We start from the raw sequence: 16245 nt of genomic DNA on the forward strand, positions 1-16245 counted from the left end.
CATCCCCATAACACACATTAATATATCCCCTATATCACACATTAATATATCCCCAATGACACATATTAATATATCCCCAATACCTCACGCCAATATATCCCCAGTACCACACACCAATATACCCCCAAAACCTCACACCAATATATCCCCATAACACACATTAATATATCCCCAATACCACATACTAATATATCCCCAATACCACACATTAATATAACCCAATACCACACACCAATATACCCCCAATGCCACACACCAATATATCCCCATTACACACATTTATATATGCCCAATAACATACATTAATATATCCGCAATGCCACACACCAATACATCCCCAATACCACACACCAATATATTCACAATACCACACACCAATATATCCCCATAACACACAATAATATATCCACAATACCCCACACCAATATATCCCCAATCACTCACATTAATATATCCCCAGTACCACACACCAATATATCCCCAATACCGCATACTAATATATCCCCAAAAACACACATTAATATATCCCCAATACCACACATTAATGTATCCCCAATAGCACACATTAATATATACCGCAAAACACACATTAATATATCCACAATACAACACATTAAAATATCCCCAAAAACACATTAACATATCCCCAATACTACACACCAATATATTCCAATACCACACATTAATATATCCCCAGTAATACACACCAATATATCCCCAATACCACACACCAATATACCCCCAATACTACATACCAATATACCCCCAATACCACACACCAATATATCCCCAATCACACACATTAATATATCCACAATACCACACACTAATATGTCCCCAATACCACACACCAATATACCCCTAATACCACACACCAATATAACCCCAATACCACACACCAATATATCCCTAATCACACACATTAATATATCCCCAATACTACACATTAATATATCCCCTATACCACACACCAATATATCCCCAATACCACACACCAATAATTCCCCAATAACACATATTAATATATCCCCAATACCACACACCAATATACCCCTAATACCACACACCAATATACCCCCAATACCACACACCAATATATCCCTAATCACACACATTAATATATCCCCAATACTACACATTAATATATCCCCTATACCACCACCAATATATCCCAATACCACACACCAATAAATCCCCAATACCACATATTAATATATCCCCAATACTACACACCAATATACCCCCAATACTACATACCAATATACCCCCAATACCACACACCAATATATCCCCAATCACACACATTAATATATCCCCAATACCACACACCAATATGTCCCCAATACCACACACCAATATACCCCGAATACCACACACCAATATACCCCCAATACCACACACTAATATATCCCTAATCACGCACATTAATATATCCCCAATACCACACATTAATTATCCCCTATAATACACACCAATATATCCCCAATACCACACACCAATAAATCCCCAACTCCACATATTAATTTATCCCCAATACCACACAGCAATATATCCCCATAATACACATTAATATATCCCCAATACCACACACCAATATATCCCGAATCACACACATAAGTATATATCCAATACTACAGACCAATATATCCCCACTCACAAACATTAATCTATCACCAACAACACAAGAATATATCCCCTATACCACACACCAATATATCCCCAATACCAAACACCAATATATCCACAATACCACACATTTATATATTTCCAATACAAAAAATTAATATATCCCCAATACCACACATCAATATATCCCCAATACCACACATTAATATATCCCCACGTCCACACACCAATATATACCCAATACCGCTCATTAATATACTCCCAATACCACACACCAATAAATCCCCAAAATCACACATTAATATATCCCCAATACATCCCCATAACACACATTAATATATCCCCAATACCATACACCAAAATATCCCCAATCACACACATTAATATATCCCCAATAACACATTCATATATCCCTAATACCACACATTAATTTATCCGCAATACCATTCATTAATATATCCCCAAAACCACACCCCAAAACATCCCCATAACACACATTAATATATCCCCAATACCATAAATTAAGATATACACAATACCACACACCAATATATCCACAATACCACACACCAATATATCCCCATAACACACATTAATATATCCCCAATATCACGTACTAATATATCCCAATACCACACATTAATATATCCCCAATACCACACACCAATATATCCCCAATACCATAAACCAATAAATCCCCAAAATCACACATTAATATACACCCAATACCACACATTAATTTACCAATATCACACACCAATATTTCCCCATAACACACATTAATATATCCCCAATACCACACACCAATATTTCCCCATAACACACATTAATATATCCCCAATACCACACACCAAAATATCCACAATCACACACATTAATATATCCCCAATAACACGTTAATATATCTCTAATACCACACATTAATATTTCCCCAATGCCATTCATTAATATATTCCCAAAACCACACACCAATATATCCCCATAACACATATTAATATATCCCCAATTTCACATACTAATATATCCCCAATAACACACATTAATATATCCCCAATGCCACACACCAATACATCCCCATAACACACATTAATATATCCCCTATATCACACATTAATATATCCCCAAAGACACATATTAATATATCCCCAATACCACACACCAATATACCCCCAAAACCTCACACCAATATATCCCCATAACACACATTAATATATCCCCAATACCACACACCAATATACCCCCAACACCACACACCAATATACCCCCATTACACACATTAATATATCCCCAATAACATACATTAATATATCCCCAATACCACACACCAATATATCCCCATTACACACATTTATATATGCCCAATAACATACATTAATATATCCGCAATGCCACACACCAATACATCCCCAATACCACACACCAATATATTCACAATACCACACACCAATATATCCCCATAACACACATTAATATATCCCCAATACTCCACACCAATATATCCCCAATCACTCACATTAATATATCCCCAGTACCACACACCAATATATCCCCAATACCGCATACTAATATATCCCCAATAACACACATTAATATATACCGCAAAACACACATTAATATATCCACAATACAACACATTAAAATATCCCCAAAAACACATTAACATATCCCCAATACCACACACCAATATATCCCAATACCACACATTAATATATCCCCAATAATACACTCCAATATATCCCCAATACCACACACCAATATACCCCCAATACTACATACCAATATACCCCCAATACCACACACCAATATATCCCCAATCACACACATTAATATATCCCCAATACCACACACCAATATGTCCCCAATACCACACACCAATATACCCATTATACCACACACCAATATGTCCCCAATACCACACACCAATATACCCCGAATACCACACACCAATGTACCCCCAATACCACACACTAATATATCCCTAATCACGCACATTAATATATCCCCAATACCACACATTAATTATCCCCTATAATACACATCAATATATCCCCAATACCACACACCAATAAATCCCCAACACCACATATTAATATATCCCCAATACCACACAGCAATATATCCCCATAATACACATTAATATATCCCCAATACCACACACCAATATTTCCCCATAACACTTATTAATATATCCCCAATACCACACACCAATATATCCCAAATACCACACACCAATATACCCCCAATACTACATACCAATATATCCCCAATACCACACACCAATATATCCCCAATCACACACATAAGTATATATCCAATACTACAGACCAATACATCCCCACTCACACACATTCATATAACCCCAATACTACAGACCAATATATCCCCACTCACACACATTCATATATCCCCAATACTACAGACCAATATATCCCCAATCACAAACATTAATCTATCACCAACAACACAAGAATATATCCCCTATACCACACACCAATATATCCCCAATACCAAACACCAATATATCCCCAATACCACACATCAATATATCCCCAATACCACACATTAATATATCCCTACGTCCACACACCAATATATACCCAATACCACTCATTAATAATCTCCCAATACCACACACCAATAAATCCCCAAAATCACACATTAATATATCCCCAATACATCCCCATAACACACATTAGTATATCCCCAATACCATACACCAAAATATCCCCAATCACACACATTAATATATCCCCAATAACACATTCATATATCCCTAATACCACACATTAATTTATCCGCAATACCATTCATTAATATATCCCCAAAACCACACACCAATACATCCCCATAACACACATTAATATATCCCCAATACCATAAATTACGATATACACAATACCACACACCAATATATCCCCATAACACACATTAATATATCCCCAATATCACGTACTAATATATCCCAATACCACACATTAATATATCCCCAATACCACACACCAATATATCCCCAATACCATAAACCAATAAATTCCCAAAATCACACATTAATATACGCCCAATACCACACATTAATTTACCAATATCACACACCAATATTTCCCCATAACACACATTAATATATCCCCAATACCACACACCAATATTTCCCCATAACACACATTAATATATCCCCAATACCACACACCAAAATATCCACAATCACACACATTAATATATCCCCAATAACACGTTAATACATCTCTAATACCACACATTAAAATTTCCCCAATGCCATTCATTAATATATTCCCAAAACCACACATCAATATATCCCCATAACACACATTAATAGATCCCCGATATCACATTAATATATCTCTAATACCATACATTAATATTTCCCCAATGCCATTCATTAATATATTCCCAAAACCACACACCAATATATCCCAATAACACACATTAATAGATCCCTGATATCACACACCAATATATCCCCATAACACACATTAATATATCTCCAATACCATAAATTAATATATCCCCAATACCACACACCAATATATCCCCAATACCACGCACCGATATATCCCCATAACACACATTAATATATCCCCAATTTCACATACTAATATATCCCCAATAACACACATTAATATATCCCCAATGCCACACACCAATACATCCCCATAACACACATTAATATATCCCCAATGACACATATTAATATATCCCCAATACCTCACGCCAATATATCCCCAATACCACACACCATTATATCCCCAATACCACACACCAATATACCCCCAATACCACAGATTAATATATCCCCAATAACATACATTAATATATCCCCAATGCCACACACCAATATATCCCCAATACCACACACCAATATATCCCAATAACACACATTAATAGATCCCCGATATCACACACCAATATATCCCCATAACACACATTAATATATCTCCAATACCATAAATTAATATATCCCCAATACCACACACCAATATATCCCCAATACCACGCACCGATATATCCCCATAACACACATTAATATATCCCCAATTTCACATACTAATATATCCCCAATAACACACATTAATATATCCCCAATGCCACACACCAATACATCCCCATAACACACATTAATATATCCCCAATGACACATATTAATATATCCCCAATACCTCACGCCAATATATCCCCAATACCACACACCATTATATCCCCAATACCACACACCAATATACCCCCAATACCACAGATTAATATATCCCCAATAACATACATTAATATATCCCCAATACCACACACCAATATATCCCCAATACCACACACCAATAGATCCTCATAACACACATTTATATATGCCCAATAACATACATTAATATATCCGCAATGCCACACACCAATACATCCCCAATACCACACACCAATATATTCACAATACCACACACCAATATATCCCCATAACACACATTAATATATCCCTCATACCACATACTAATATATCCCCAAAATCACTCATTAATATATCCCAAATACCATACATTAATATATACCCAATACCATACACCAATATATCGCCGTAAAACACATTAGTATATCCCCAGTACCACACACCAATATATCCCGATAAAACACATTAATATATCCCCAACACCACACATTAATATATCCCCATTACCACACACCAATATTTCCCTAGAATACACATTAATATAGCCCCAATTCCCCACACCAATATATCCCCAATCACTCACATTAATATATCCCCAATACCACACATCAATATACCCCCAATACCACACATCAATATACCCCTAATACCAAACACCAATATGCCCCCAATACCACACACCAATATATCCCCAATCACACACATTAGTATATCCCCAACACCACACACCAATATATCCCCAATACCACACAAAAATAGATCCCCAAAATCACACGTTAATATATCCCCAATACCATACACCAATATGTCCCCAATACCACACACCATTAAATCCCCAAAATCACATATTAATATATCCCCAATACGCCACACCAATCTATCCCCATAACACACATTAATATAGTCCCAATACCAGGCACCAATATATCCCCAATACCACACACAAATAAATCCCCAAAATCACGCATTAATATGTCCCCAATACCACACACCAATATATCTCCAATCACACACATTAATATATGCCCAATAACACATTAATATATCCTGAATACCACACATTAATATATCCCCAAAAACACACATTAATGTATCCCCAAAACCACACACAAAAATGTCCCCAGAACACACATTAATATATCCCCAATACCACACATTAATATATCCCCAATAACACACATTAATATATCCTCAATCCCACACACCAATATATCCCCAATCACACAAATTAATATATGCCCAATAACACATTAATATATCCCGAATACCACACATTAAGATATCCCCAATACCACACACCAATATATCCCCATAACACACATTAATATATCCCCAATACCACACACCAATATATCCCCAATACGACACACCAATATACGCCCAATACCACACATTAATACATCACCAATACCACACACCAATATATCCCCATAACACACATAATATATCGCCAATACCACACACCAATATGTCCCCATAACACACATTAATTTATCCCCAATACCATACATTTATATATCCCCAATACCACGTACCAATATATCCCCATAACACACATTAATATATCCCCAATACCACACACCAATATATCCCCATAACACACATTAATATATCCCCAATACCACACACCAATATATCCCCAATACGACACACCAATATACGCCCAAGACCACACATTAATTTACCAATACGACACACCAATATATCCCCATAACACACATAATATATCCCCAATACCCCACACCAATATATCCCCAATCTCTCACATGAATATATCCCCTATACCACACACCAATAAATCCCCAATACCACACACCAATATATTCCCAATATCACACTCCAATATATCCCCATAACACACATTAATATATCCCCAATACCCCACACCAACATATCCCCAATCACTCACATTAATATATCCCCAGTACCACACTCCAATATATCCCCATAACACACATTAATATATCCCCAATACCCCACAACAATATATCCCCAATCACTCACATTAATATATCCCCAGTACCACACACCAATATATCCCCAATACGACACACCAATATACGCCCAATACCACACACCAATATATCCCCAATACGACACACCAATATACGCCCAAGACCACACATTAATTTACCAATACGACACACCAATATATCCCCATAACACACATAATATATCCCCAATACCCCACACCAATATATCCCCAATCTCTCACATGAATATATCCCCTATACCACACACCAATAAATCCCCAATACCACACACCAATATATTCCCAATATCACACTCCAATATATCCCCATAACACACATTAATATATCCCCAATACCCCACACCAACATATCCCCAATCACTCACATTAATATATCCCCAGTACCACACTCCAATATATCCCCATAACACACATTAATATATCCCCAATACCCCACAACAATATATCCCCAATCACTCACATTAATATATCCCCAGTACCACACACCAATATATCCCCAATACCGCATACTAATATGTCCCCAAAAACACACATTAATATATCCCCAATACCACACATTAATGTATCCCCAATAACACACATTAATATATACCCCAACACACACATTAATATATCCACAATACAACACATTAAAATATCCCCAAAAACACATTAACATATCCCCAATACCACACACCAATATATCCCAATACCACACATTAATATATACCCAATACCACACACCAATATATCCCCATAAAACACATTAATATATCTCCAATAATACACACCAATATATCCCGATAACACACATTAATATGTCCCCAGTAATACACACCAATATATCCCCAATACCACACACCAATATACCCCTAATACCACACACCAATATACCCCCAATACCACACACCAATATATACCTAATCACACACATTAATATATCCCCAATACCACATATTAATATATCCCCAATACTACAGACCAATATATCCCCAATTCCACACACCAATATACCCCTAATACCACACACCAATATACCCCCAATACCACACACCAATATATCCCTAATCACACACATTAATATATCCCCAATACCACACATTAATATATCCCCAATACTACAGACCAATATATCCCCAAACACACACATTAATATATGCCCTATACCACACACCAATATATCCCCAATACCAAACACCAATATATGCCCAGTACCACACATTTATATATCCAATACCATACATTTATATTTTTCCAATACCACACATCAATATATCCCCAATACCACACACCAATAAATCCCCAAAATCACACATGAATATATCCCCAATACCACACACCAATATATCCCTAATCACACAGATTAATATATCGGCAATAACACATTAATATATCCCCAATAACACACATTAATATATCCCCAATACCACACACCAATATATCCCGATAACACATATTAATATATACCCAATACCACACACCAATACATCCCCATAAAACACATTAATATATCCCCAGTACCACACACCAATATATCCCCATAACACACATTAATATATCCCCAATACCACACACCAATATATCCCCAATACCACACACCAATATACCCCTAATACCACACACTAATATGCCCCCAATACCACACACAAATATATCCCCAATCACACACATTAATATATCCCCAATACCACACACCAATATATCCCCAATACCACACAAAAATAATTCCCCAAAATCTCACATTAATATATCCCCAATACGAAACACCATTGTGGGATGTGTGTTGGTCTGTGTTGGGGTCTGTGTTGGGGCATGTTGGTCGGTGTTGGGGTTTGTGTTGGGACATGTTGGTCTGTGTTGAGATGTGTGTTGGTGCGTGTTGGTCTGTGTTGGGGTCTGTGTTGGGGTATGTTGGTCTGTGTTGGGGTGTGTGTTGGTCTGTGTTGGGGCGTGTTCATTTGTGTTGGGGTGTGTTGGTATGTGTTGGGGCATGTTAGTCTGTGTTGGGGTGTGTGTTGGTCTGTGTTGGGGCATGTTGGTTTGTGTTGGGGTGTGTTGGTATGTGTTGGGGTCTGTGTTGGTCTGTGTTGGGGTGTGTGTTGGTCTGTGTTGAGGCATGTTGGTCTGTGTTGGGGTGTGTGTTGGTCCATGTTGGGGTGTGTGTTGGTCTGTGCTGGGGCGTGTTGGTCTGTGTTGGGGTCTGTGTTGGGGCATGTTCTTCTGTGTTGGGGTGTATTGGTCTGTGTTGGGGTCTGTGTTGGGGTGTGTGTTGGTCTGTGTTGGGGCATGTTGGTCTGTGTTGGGGTGTGTATTGGTCTGTGTTGGGGTGTGTGTTGGTCTGTGTTGGGGCGTGTTGGGGTCTGTGCTGGGGCGTGTTGGTCTGTGTTGGGGTCTGTGTTGTGGCATGTTGGTCTATGTTGGGGTGTGTTGGTCTGTGTTGGGGTCTGTGTTGGGGCGTGTTGGGGCCTGTGTTGGGGCATGTTGGTCTGTGTTGGGGCGGGTTGGTCTGTGTTGGGGTGTGTGTTGGGGTGTGTTGGTTTGTGTTGGAGTCTGTGTTGGGGTCTGTGTTGGCGTGTGTTGGTCTGTGTTGGGGTCTGTGTTGGGGTGTGTTGGTCTGTGTTGGGGTCTGTGTTGGGGTGTGTGTTGGTCTGTGTGTTGGGGTGTGTTGTTGTGTTGCGGTGTGTGTTGGTCTGTGTTGGGGTGTGTTGTTGTGTTGGTCTGTGTTGGGGTCTGTGTTGGGGTCTGTGTTGGGGTGTGTGTTGGGGTGTGTTGTTGTGTTGCGGTGTGTGTTGGTCTGTGTTGGGGTATGTGTTGGTCTGTGTTGGGGTGTGTGTTGGTCTGTTTTGGGGTGTGTGTTGTTGTGTTGTGGTGTGTGTTGGTCTGTTGGGGTGTGTGTTGGTCTGTGTTGGGGTGTGTTGTTGGGCTGTGTGTTGGTCTGTGTTGGGGTCTGTGTTGTTGTGTTGTGGTGTGTGTTGGTCTGTGTTGGGGTGTGTGTTGGTCTGTGTTGGGGTCTGTGTTGGGGTCTGTGTTGTTGTGTTGTGGTGTGTGTTGGTCTGTGTTGGGGTGTGTGTTGGTCTGTGTTGGGGTCTGTGTTGTTGTGTTGTGATGTGTGTTGGTCTGTGTTGGGGTGTGTGTTGGTCTGTGTTGGGGTCTGTGTTGTTGTGTTGTGGTGTGTGTTGGTCTGTGTTGGGGTGTGTGTTGGTCTGTGTTGAGGTGTGTGTTGGTCTGTGTTGGGGTCTGTGTTGTTGTGTTGCGGTGTGTGTTGGTCTGTGTTGTGGTGTGTGTTGGTCTGTGTTGGGGTGTGTGTTGGTCTATGATGGGCTGTGTTGTTGTGTTGCGGTGTGTGTTGGTCTGTGTTGGGGTGTGTGTTGGTCTGTGTTGGGGTGTGTGTTGGGGTGTGTGTTGGTCTGTGTTGGGGTCTGTGTTGTTGTGTTGCGGTGTTTGTTGGTCTGTGTTGGGGTGTGTGTTGGTCTGTGTTGGGGTGTGTGTTGGGGTGTGTGTTGGTCTGTGTTGGGGTCTGTGTTGTTGTGTTGCGGTGTGTGTTGGTCTGTGTTGGGGTGTGTGTTGGTCTGTGTTGGGGTGTGTGTTGGGGTGTGTGTTGGTCTGTGTTGGGGTCTGTGTTGTTGTGTTGTGGTGTGTGTTGGTCTGTGTTGGGGTGTGTGTTGGTCTGTGTTGGGGTCTGTGTTGTTGTGTTGCGGTGTGTGTTGGTCTGTGTTGGGGTGTGTGTTGGTCTGTGTTGGGGTGTGTGTTGGTCTGTGTTGGGGTATGTGTTGGGGTGTGTGTTGGTCTGTGTTGGGGTCTGTGTTGTTGTGTTGCGGTGTGTGTTGGTCTGTGTTGGGGTGTGTGTTGGTCTGTGTTGGGGTATGTGTTGGGGTGTGTGTTGGTCTGTGTTGGGGTCTGTGTTGTTGTGTTGCAGTGTGTGTTGGTCTGTGTTGGGGTGTGTGTTGGTCTGTGTTGGGGTGTGTGTTGGGGTGTGTGTTGGTCTGTGTTGGGGTCTGTGTTGTTGTGTTGCGGTGTGTGTGGGTGAGACATTGTGATGCTGCTGCAGTCGCTCTGATGGTGTGTCTTGCACCGCCCCCTGCAGGTGACTGCGTTCAGTGTGGATCTGAACAGCACCGTCCCCGGGTACCCCAAGAGGATTGTGGACGTCTTCCCTCCTGTTGTCAAGGGTAACCACCCCCTGGGGAACCTGGATGCGGTTTATTACTCGTACACACACGCCTCTGTGTTTGTCTTCAAGGACACTGTGTACTGGAAGGTGGTGAATGAGCGAGACCGTGAGGTGAATGGCTCTCTGCCACTCAATGGCCTCCTGCCCCAGGGCCGTGTTTCAGGGCACTGGTATGATATCTGTGAGGTGGATGGCTCTACAAGCCCCGGGCATCAGTAACCGAGTGAACACCCACCTCACCAACTCCCCTCACTGTGACAGCGACAATGCAGATTGATGTACACCACCCTCAGACAGCAGTGCCCGGTAACCGTGGACCTTCCACCCCTGCCCTCTGTTCCTGTTTGGTGGTGCCCAGCTGATCGGCACTGTCCAATACCGGGCCCGAACCCCTCCTGGTGACAGAATCTGATCGTCTCTCACAAAGCCATCAACACTCACCAAGATACGTCCTGCACTGAGATCGGGGACCAACTGCTAAAGGTTCATCAACCATCTGTCACCACATCACTGTTCCCCACAATTAGTCAACCCCATCAAATATACTGTGACTCTGTGTTTGATGGGGACAGTGTAGAGGGAGCTTTACTCTGTATCTAACCCCGTGCTGTCCCTGTCCGGGGAGTGTTTGATGGGGACAGTGTAGGAGCTTTACACTGTATCTAACCCCGTGCTGTCCCTGTCCTGGAATTGTTTGATGGGAACAGTGTAGAGGGAGCTTTACCCTGTATCTAACGCCGTGCTGTCCCTGTCCTGGGAGTGTTTGATGGGGACAGTGTAGAGGGAGCTTTACTCTGTATCTAACCCTGTGCTGCCCCTGTCCTGGGAGTGTTTGATGGGGACAGTGTAGAGGGAGCTTTACTCTGTATCTAACCCCGTGCTGTCCCTGTCCTGGAATTGTTTGATGGGAACAGTGTAGAGGGAGCTTTACCCTGTATCTAACGCCGTGCTGTCCCTGTCCTGGGAGTGTTTGATGGGGACAGTGTAGAGGGAGCTTTACTCTGTATCTAACCCTGTGCTGCCCCTGTCCTGGGAGTGTTTGATGGGGACAGTGTAGAGGGAGCTTTACTCTGTATCTAACGCCGTGCTGTCCCTGTCCTGGGAGTGTTTGATGGAGACAGTGTAGAGGGAGCTTTACTCTGTATCTAACCCCATGCTGTCCCTGTCCTGGGAGTATTTGATGGGGACAGTGTAGAGGGATCTTTACTCTATATCTAACCCAGTGCTGTCCCTGTCCTGGGAGTGTTTGATGGGGACAGTGTAGAGTGAGCTTTACTCTGTATTAACCCCGTGCTGTCCCTGTCCTGGGAGTGTTTGATGGGGACAGTGTAGAGGGAGCTTTACTCTGTATCTAACCCCGTGCTGTCCCTATCCTGGGAGTATTTGATGGGGACGGTGTAGAGGGAGCTTTACTCTGTATTAACCCCGTGCTGTCCCTGTCCTGGGAGTGTTTGATGGGGACAATGTAGAGGGAGCTTTACTCTGTATTAACCCCGTGCTGTCCCTGTCCTGGGAGTATTTGATGGGGACAGTGTAGAGGGAGCTTTACTCTGTATCTAACCCCGTGCTGTCCCTATCCTGGGAGTATTTGATGGGGACAGTGTAGAGGGAGCTTTACTCTGTATCTAACCCCGTGCTGTCCCTATCCTGGGAGTGTTTGATGGGGGGGGACAGTGTAGAGGGAGCTTTACCCTGTCTCTAACCCCGTGCTGTCCCTGTCCTGGGAGCGTTTGATGGGGACAGTGTAGAGGGAGCTTTACCCTGTATCTAACAGATACCCCAGTGCACAGTGTTGAATTTGAAATGGTGATTGACTGAGACTCCGGACAGTGAGAGAGGGTGAGACAGACAGAGCAAACACGCAGGAGAGCTCCTCTTGAATTTATCCAATGGGATCATGTCTGATAAACAGTCCCGTGTGAGATCCAATTCCTTCAGTCAGTTGATCCAAAGTTTCGCATTTTACAGATTCCTGGGGATAGGGAGGGATTGTCCTGTGAGTAATGAAACTGGGAGTCTGAACGGGAGAGGTGATGTTATTGGATCGTACAGGATTACTGTCCAAGATTCAGGAAGGAGAGATCCCCCAGGGCGTTTGGAGAGTGGGGTTCGTGGTTCAGGAAGACAGAGAATCAGGGCCAGGCTGTCTCGGACTGAGAGAGGGAGGGATTCCTTCCCTCAGAGGCGAGTAAATCTCTGTTGGCCAAGGAGCTGCAGGGACTCAACCATCGAACAGTATCTACACATTGAAAACATCGAAGGAAACAGGGATAGGGCCATAAGTGAAAGTGCCCTCATTGACTGGCAGAGCAGGATCGAGGGGCTGAATGGCCTCTTCCTGTTGGTATTCCTCCTCAGGCCCTCCACAATGCTGTCTGTACGTGTACCGTTCCTGCTGCCAAAGGCTTTTTTTTTTACAGAGAAATGTTGAGCAATCGTTATGATTTGGTGGGTCGGGGTTTGAGTACAATAAAACGGAGACCTTCCTGATCCGGCCTCTCACTGACATCGCCAGCTCTCACTGCAGCGGCTCATTCTGGAACCATACGTTTTTCACCTGCTCTTCCACACCCACCCGCCAACCTTTAGTCTCCCATGGGACGTGGGCATCACTGGGCACGACCAGTCCCTAATTGCCCTGGAAACGAGTGCCTGATTTCTCTTGAGGGCATTAAGGACCAACAACACCAATCTGAACATCCCCGTTCACTACCTCCCAGCCACAGGTTTTAATTCCCACCATACTGATTGTATTTGAATTAGACCGAATGTCTTGGTGGGTTTGGAGCCCGGGCCTCACGGTGATACTGTCACAATGTCACACCCTCACCCTCCGGCCACCTCTCACTGTCATGTCTCGAGGTACGTTACCTCCCCTGTATACAGACTGAACCGGAATAGTGTGGGTAGGGCCCTGGGGAGTGGGGCCCTGGGGAATGGGGAAAGGGGAGTGGGGCCCTGGGGAGTGGGGATTGGGGACTGGGGAATGGGGCCCTGGGGAGTGGGGAAAGGGGAGTGGGGAAAGGAGAGTGGGGACTGGGGAGTGGGGCCCTGGGAAGTGGGGATTGGGGACTGGGGAGTGGGGCCCTGGGGAGTGGGGAAAGGGGAGTGGGGAAAGGAGAGTGGGGAGTGGGGCCCTGGGAAGTGGGGAGAGGGGAGTGGGGCCCTGGGGAGTGGGGCCCTGGGGAGTGGGGCCCTGGGGAGTGGGCCCTGGGGTGTGGGGCCATTGGGAGTGGGGCCTACGGGAATGGGGAATGGGGACCTGGGGCATGGGGAAAGGGGAGTGGGGCCCTGGGGAGTGGGGACTGGGGAGTGGGGCCCTGGGGAATGGGGAATGGGGCCCTGGGGAATGGGGAAAGGGGAGTGGGGCCCTGGGGAGTGGGGACTGGGGAGTGGGGAAAGGGGAGTGGGGCCCTGGGGAATGGGGAAAGGGGAGTGGGGCCCTGGGGAGTGGGGACTGGGGAGTGGGGAGTGGGGCCCTGGGGAGTGGGGAAAGGGGAGTGGGGAAAGGGGAGTGGGGCCCTAGGGAATGGGGAATGGGGCCCTGGGGAGTGGGGACTGGGGAGTGGGGAAAGGGGAGTGGGGCCCTAGGGAGTGGGGAAAGGGGAGTGGGGCCCTGGGGAATGGGGCCCTGGGGAGTGGGGAAAGGGGAGTGGGGCCATTGGGAGTAGGGCCCTGGGGTGTGGGGAAAGGTGAGAGAGGCCCTGGGGAGTGGGGACTCATGGGAGTGGGCCCTGGGGTGTGGGGAAAAGGGAGAGGGGCCCTGGGGAGTGGGGCCCTAGGGAGTGGGGAATGCAGGGCTGGTACTGCAGTTTCTTACAACCACTCTCCATCCCACATCCTCGCCCACCAGGTTGTAGTAAGAGTGAGTGCCAGCAGGTGGGAGTGTTGTCCAGACTCCCCTGGGGACCCACAGTCGCTGTGCAGCTCAGTCTGACCATCACTGTGGCCTTTCTGATATTGTCAGAACACGGGCTCAACACAACCCGACTCCAAGGGGAATTCCCCGAGGAATTGCAGATTCAGATGGGCAAGTCCCCTCAACCTATTAATGAGTCCCATACACTGAGAGCACTCCAGGATTATGGCATCAATTGGTAAAAACAATGACTGCAGATGCTGGAAACCAGATTCTGGATTAGTGGTGCTGGAAGAGCACAGCAGTTCAGGCAGTATCCGAGGAGCTTCAAAATCGATGTTTCAGGCAAAAGCCCTTCATCAGGAATAAAGGGCTTTTGCCCGAAACGTCGATTTCGAAGTTCTATAGTAAGCTTCCTAGAAAATCTCAATGCGATCAGCAGAGTCAAT

General features: G+C 43.9%; 1 protein-coding gene across 1 annotated transcript in view; it reads left to right on the plus strand.

The window, feature by feature from the left end:
* The window catches only part of LOC140480925 (matrix metalloproteinase-21-like), a 42193-nt gene extending 27364 nt beyond the window's left edge, over positions 1 to 14829 (plus strand). The window contains exon 7 of the mRNA XM_072576517.1: positions 11851 to 14829. Coding sequence (XP_072432618.1) covers positions 11851 to 12156 — 306 coding nt within the window. The 3' untranslated portion in view covers positions 12157 to 14829. The remainder of the gene's footprint in view (positions 1 to 11850) is intronic.
* The last annotated feature ends 1416 nt before the right edge of the window (positions 14830 to 16245 follow it).

This window comes from Chiloscyllium punctatum, chromosome 1, assembly GCF_047496795.1.
Source record: "Chiloscyllium punctatum isolate Juve2018m chromosome 1, sChiPun1.3, whole genome shotgun sequence".
Lineage (NCBI taxonomy): Eukaryota > Metazoa > Chordata > Chondrichthyes > Orectolobiformes > Hemiscylliidae > Chiloscyllium > Chiloscyllium punctatum.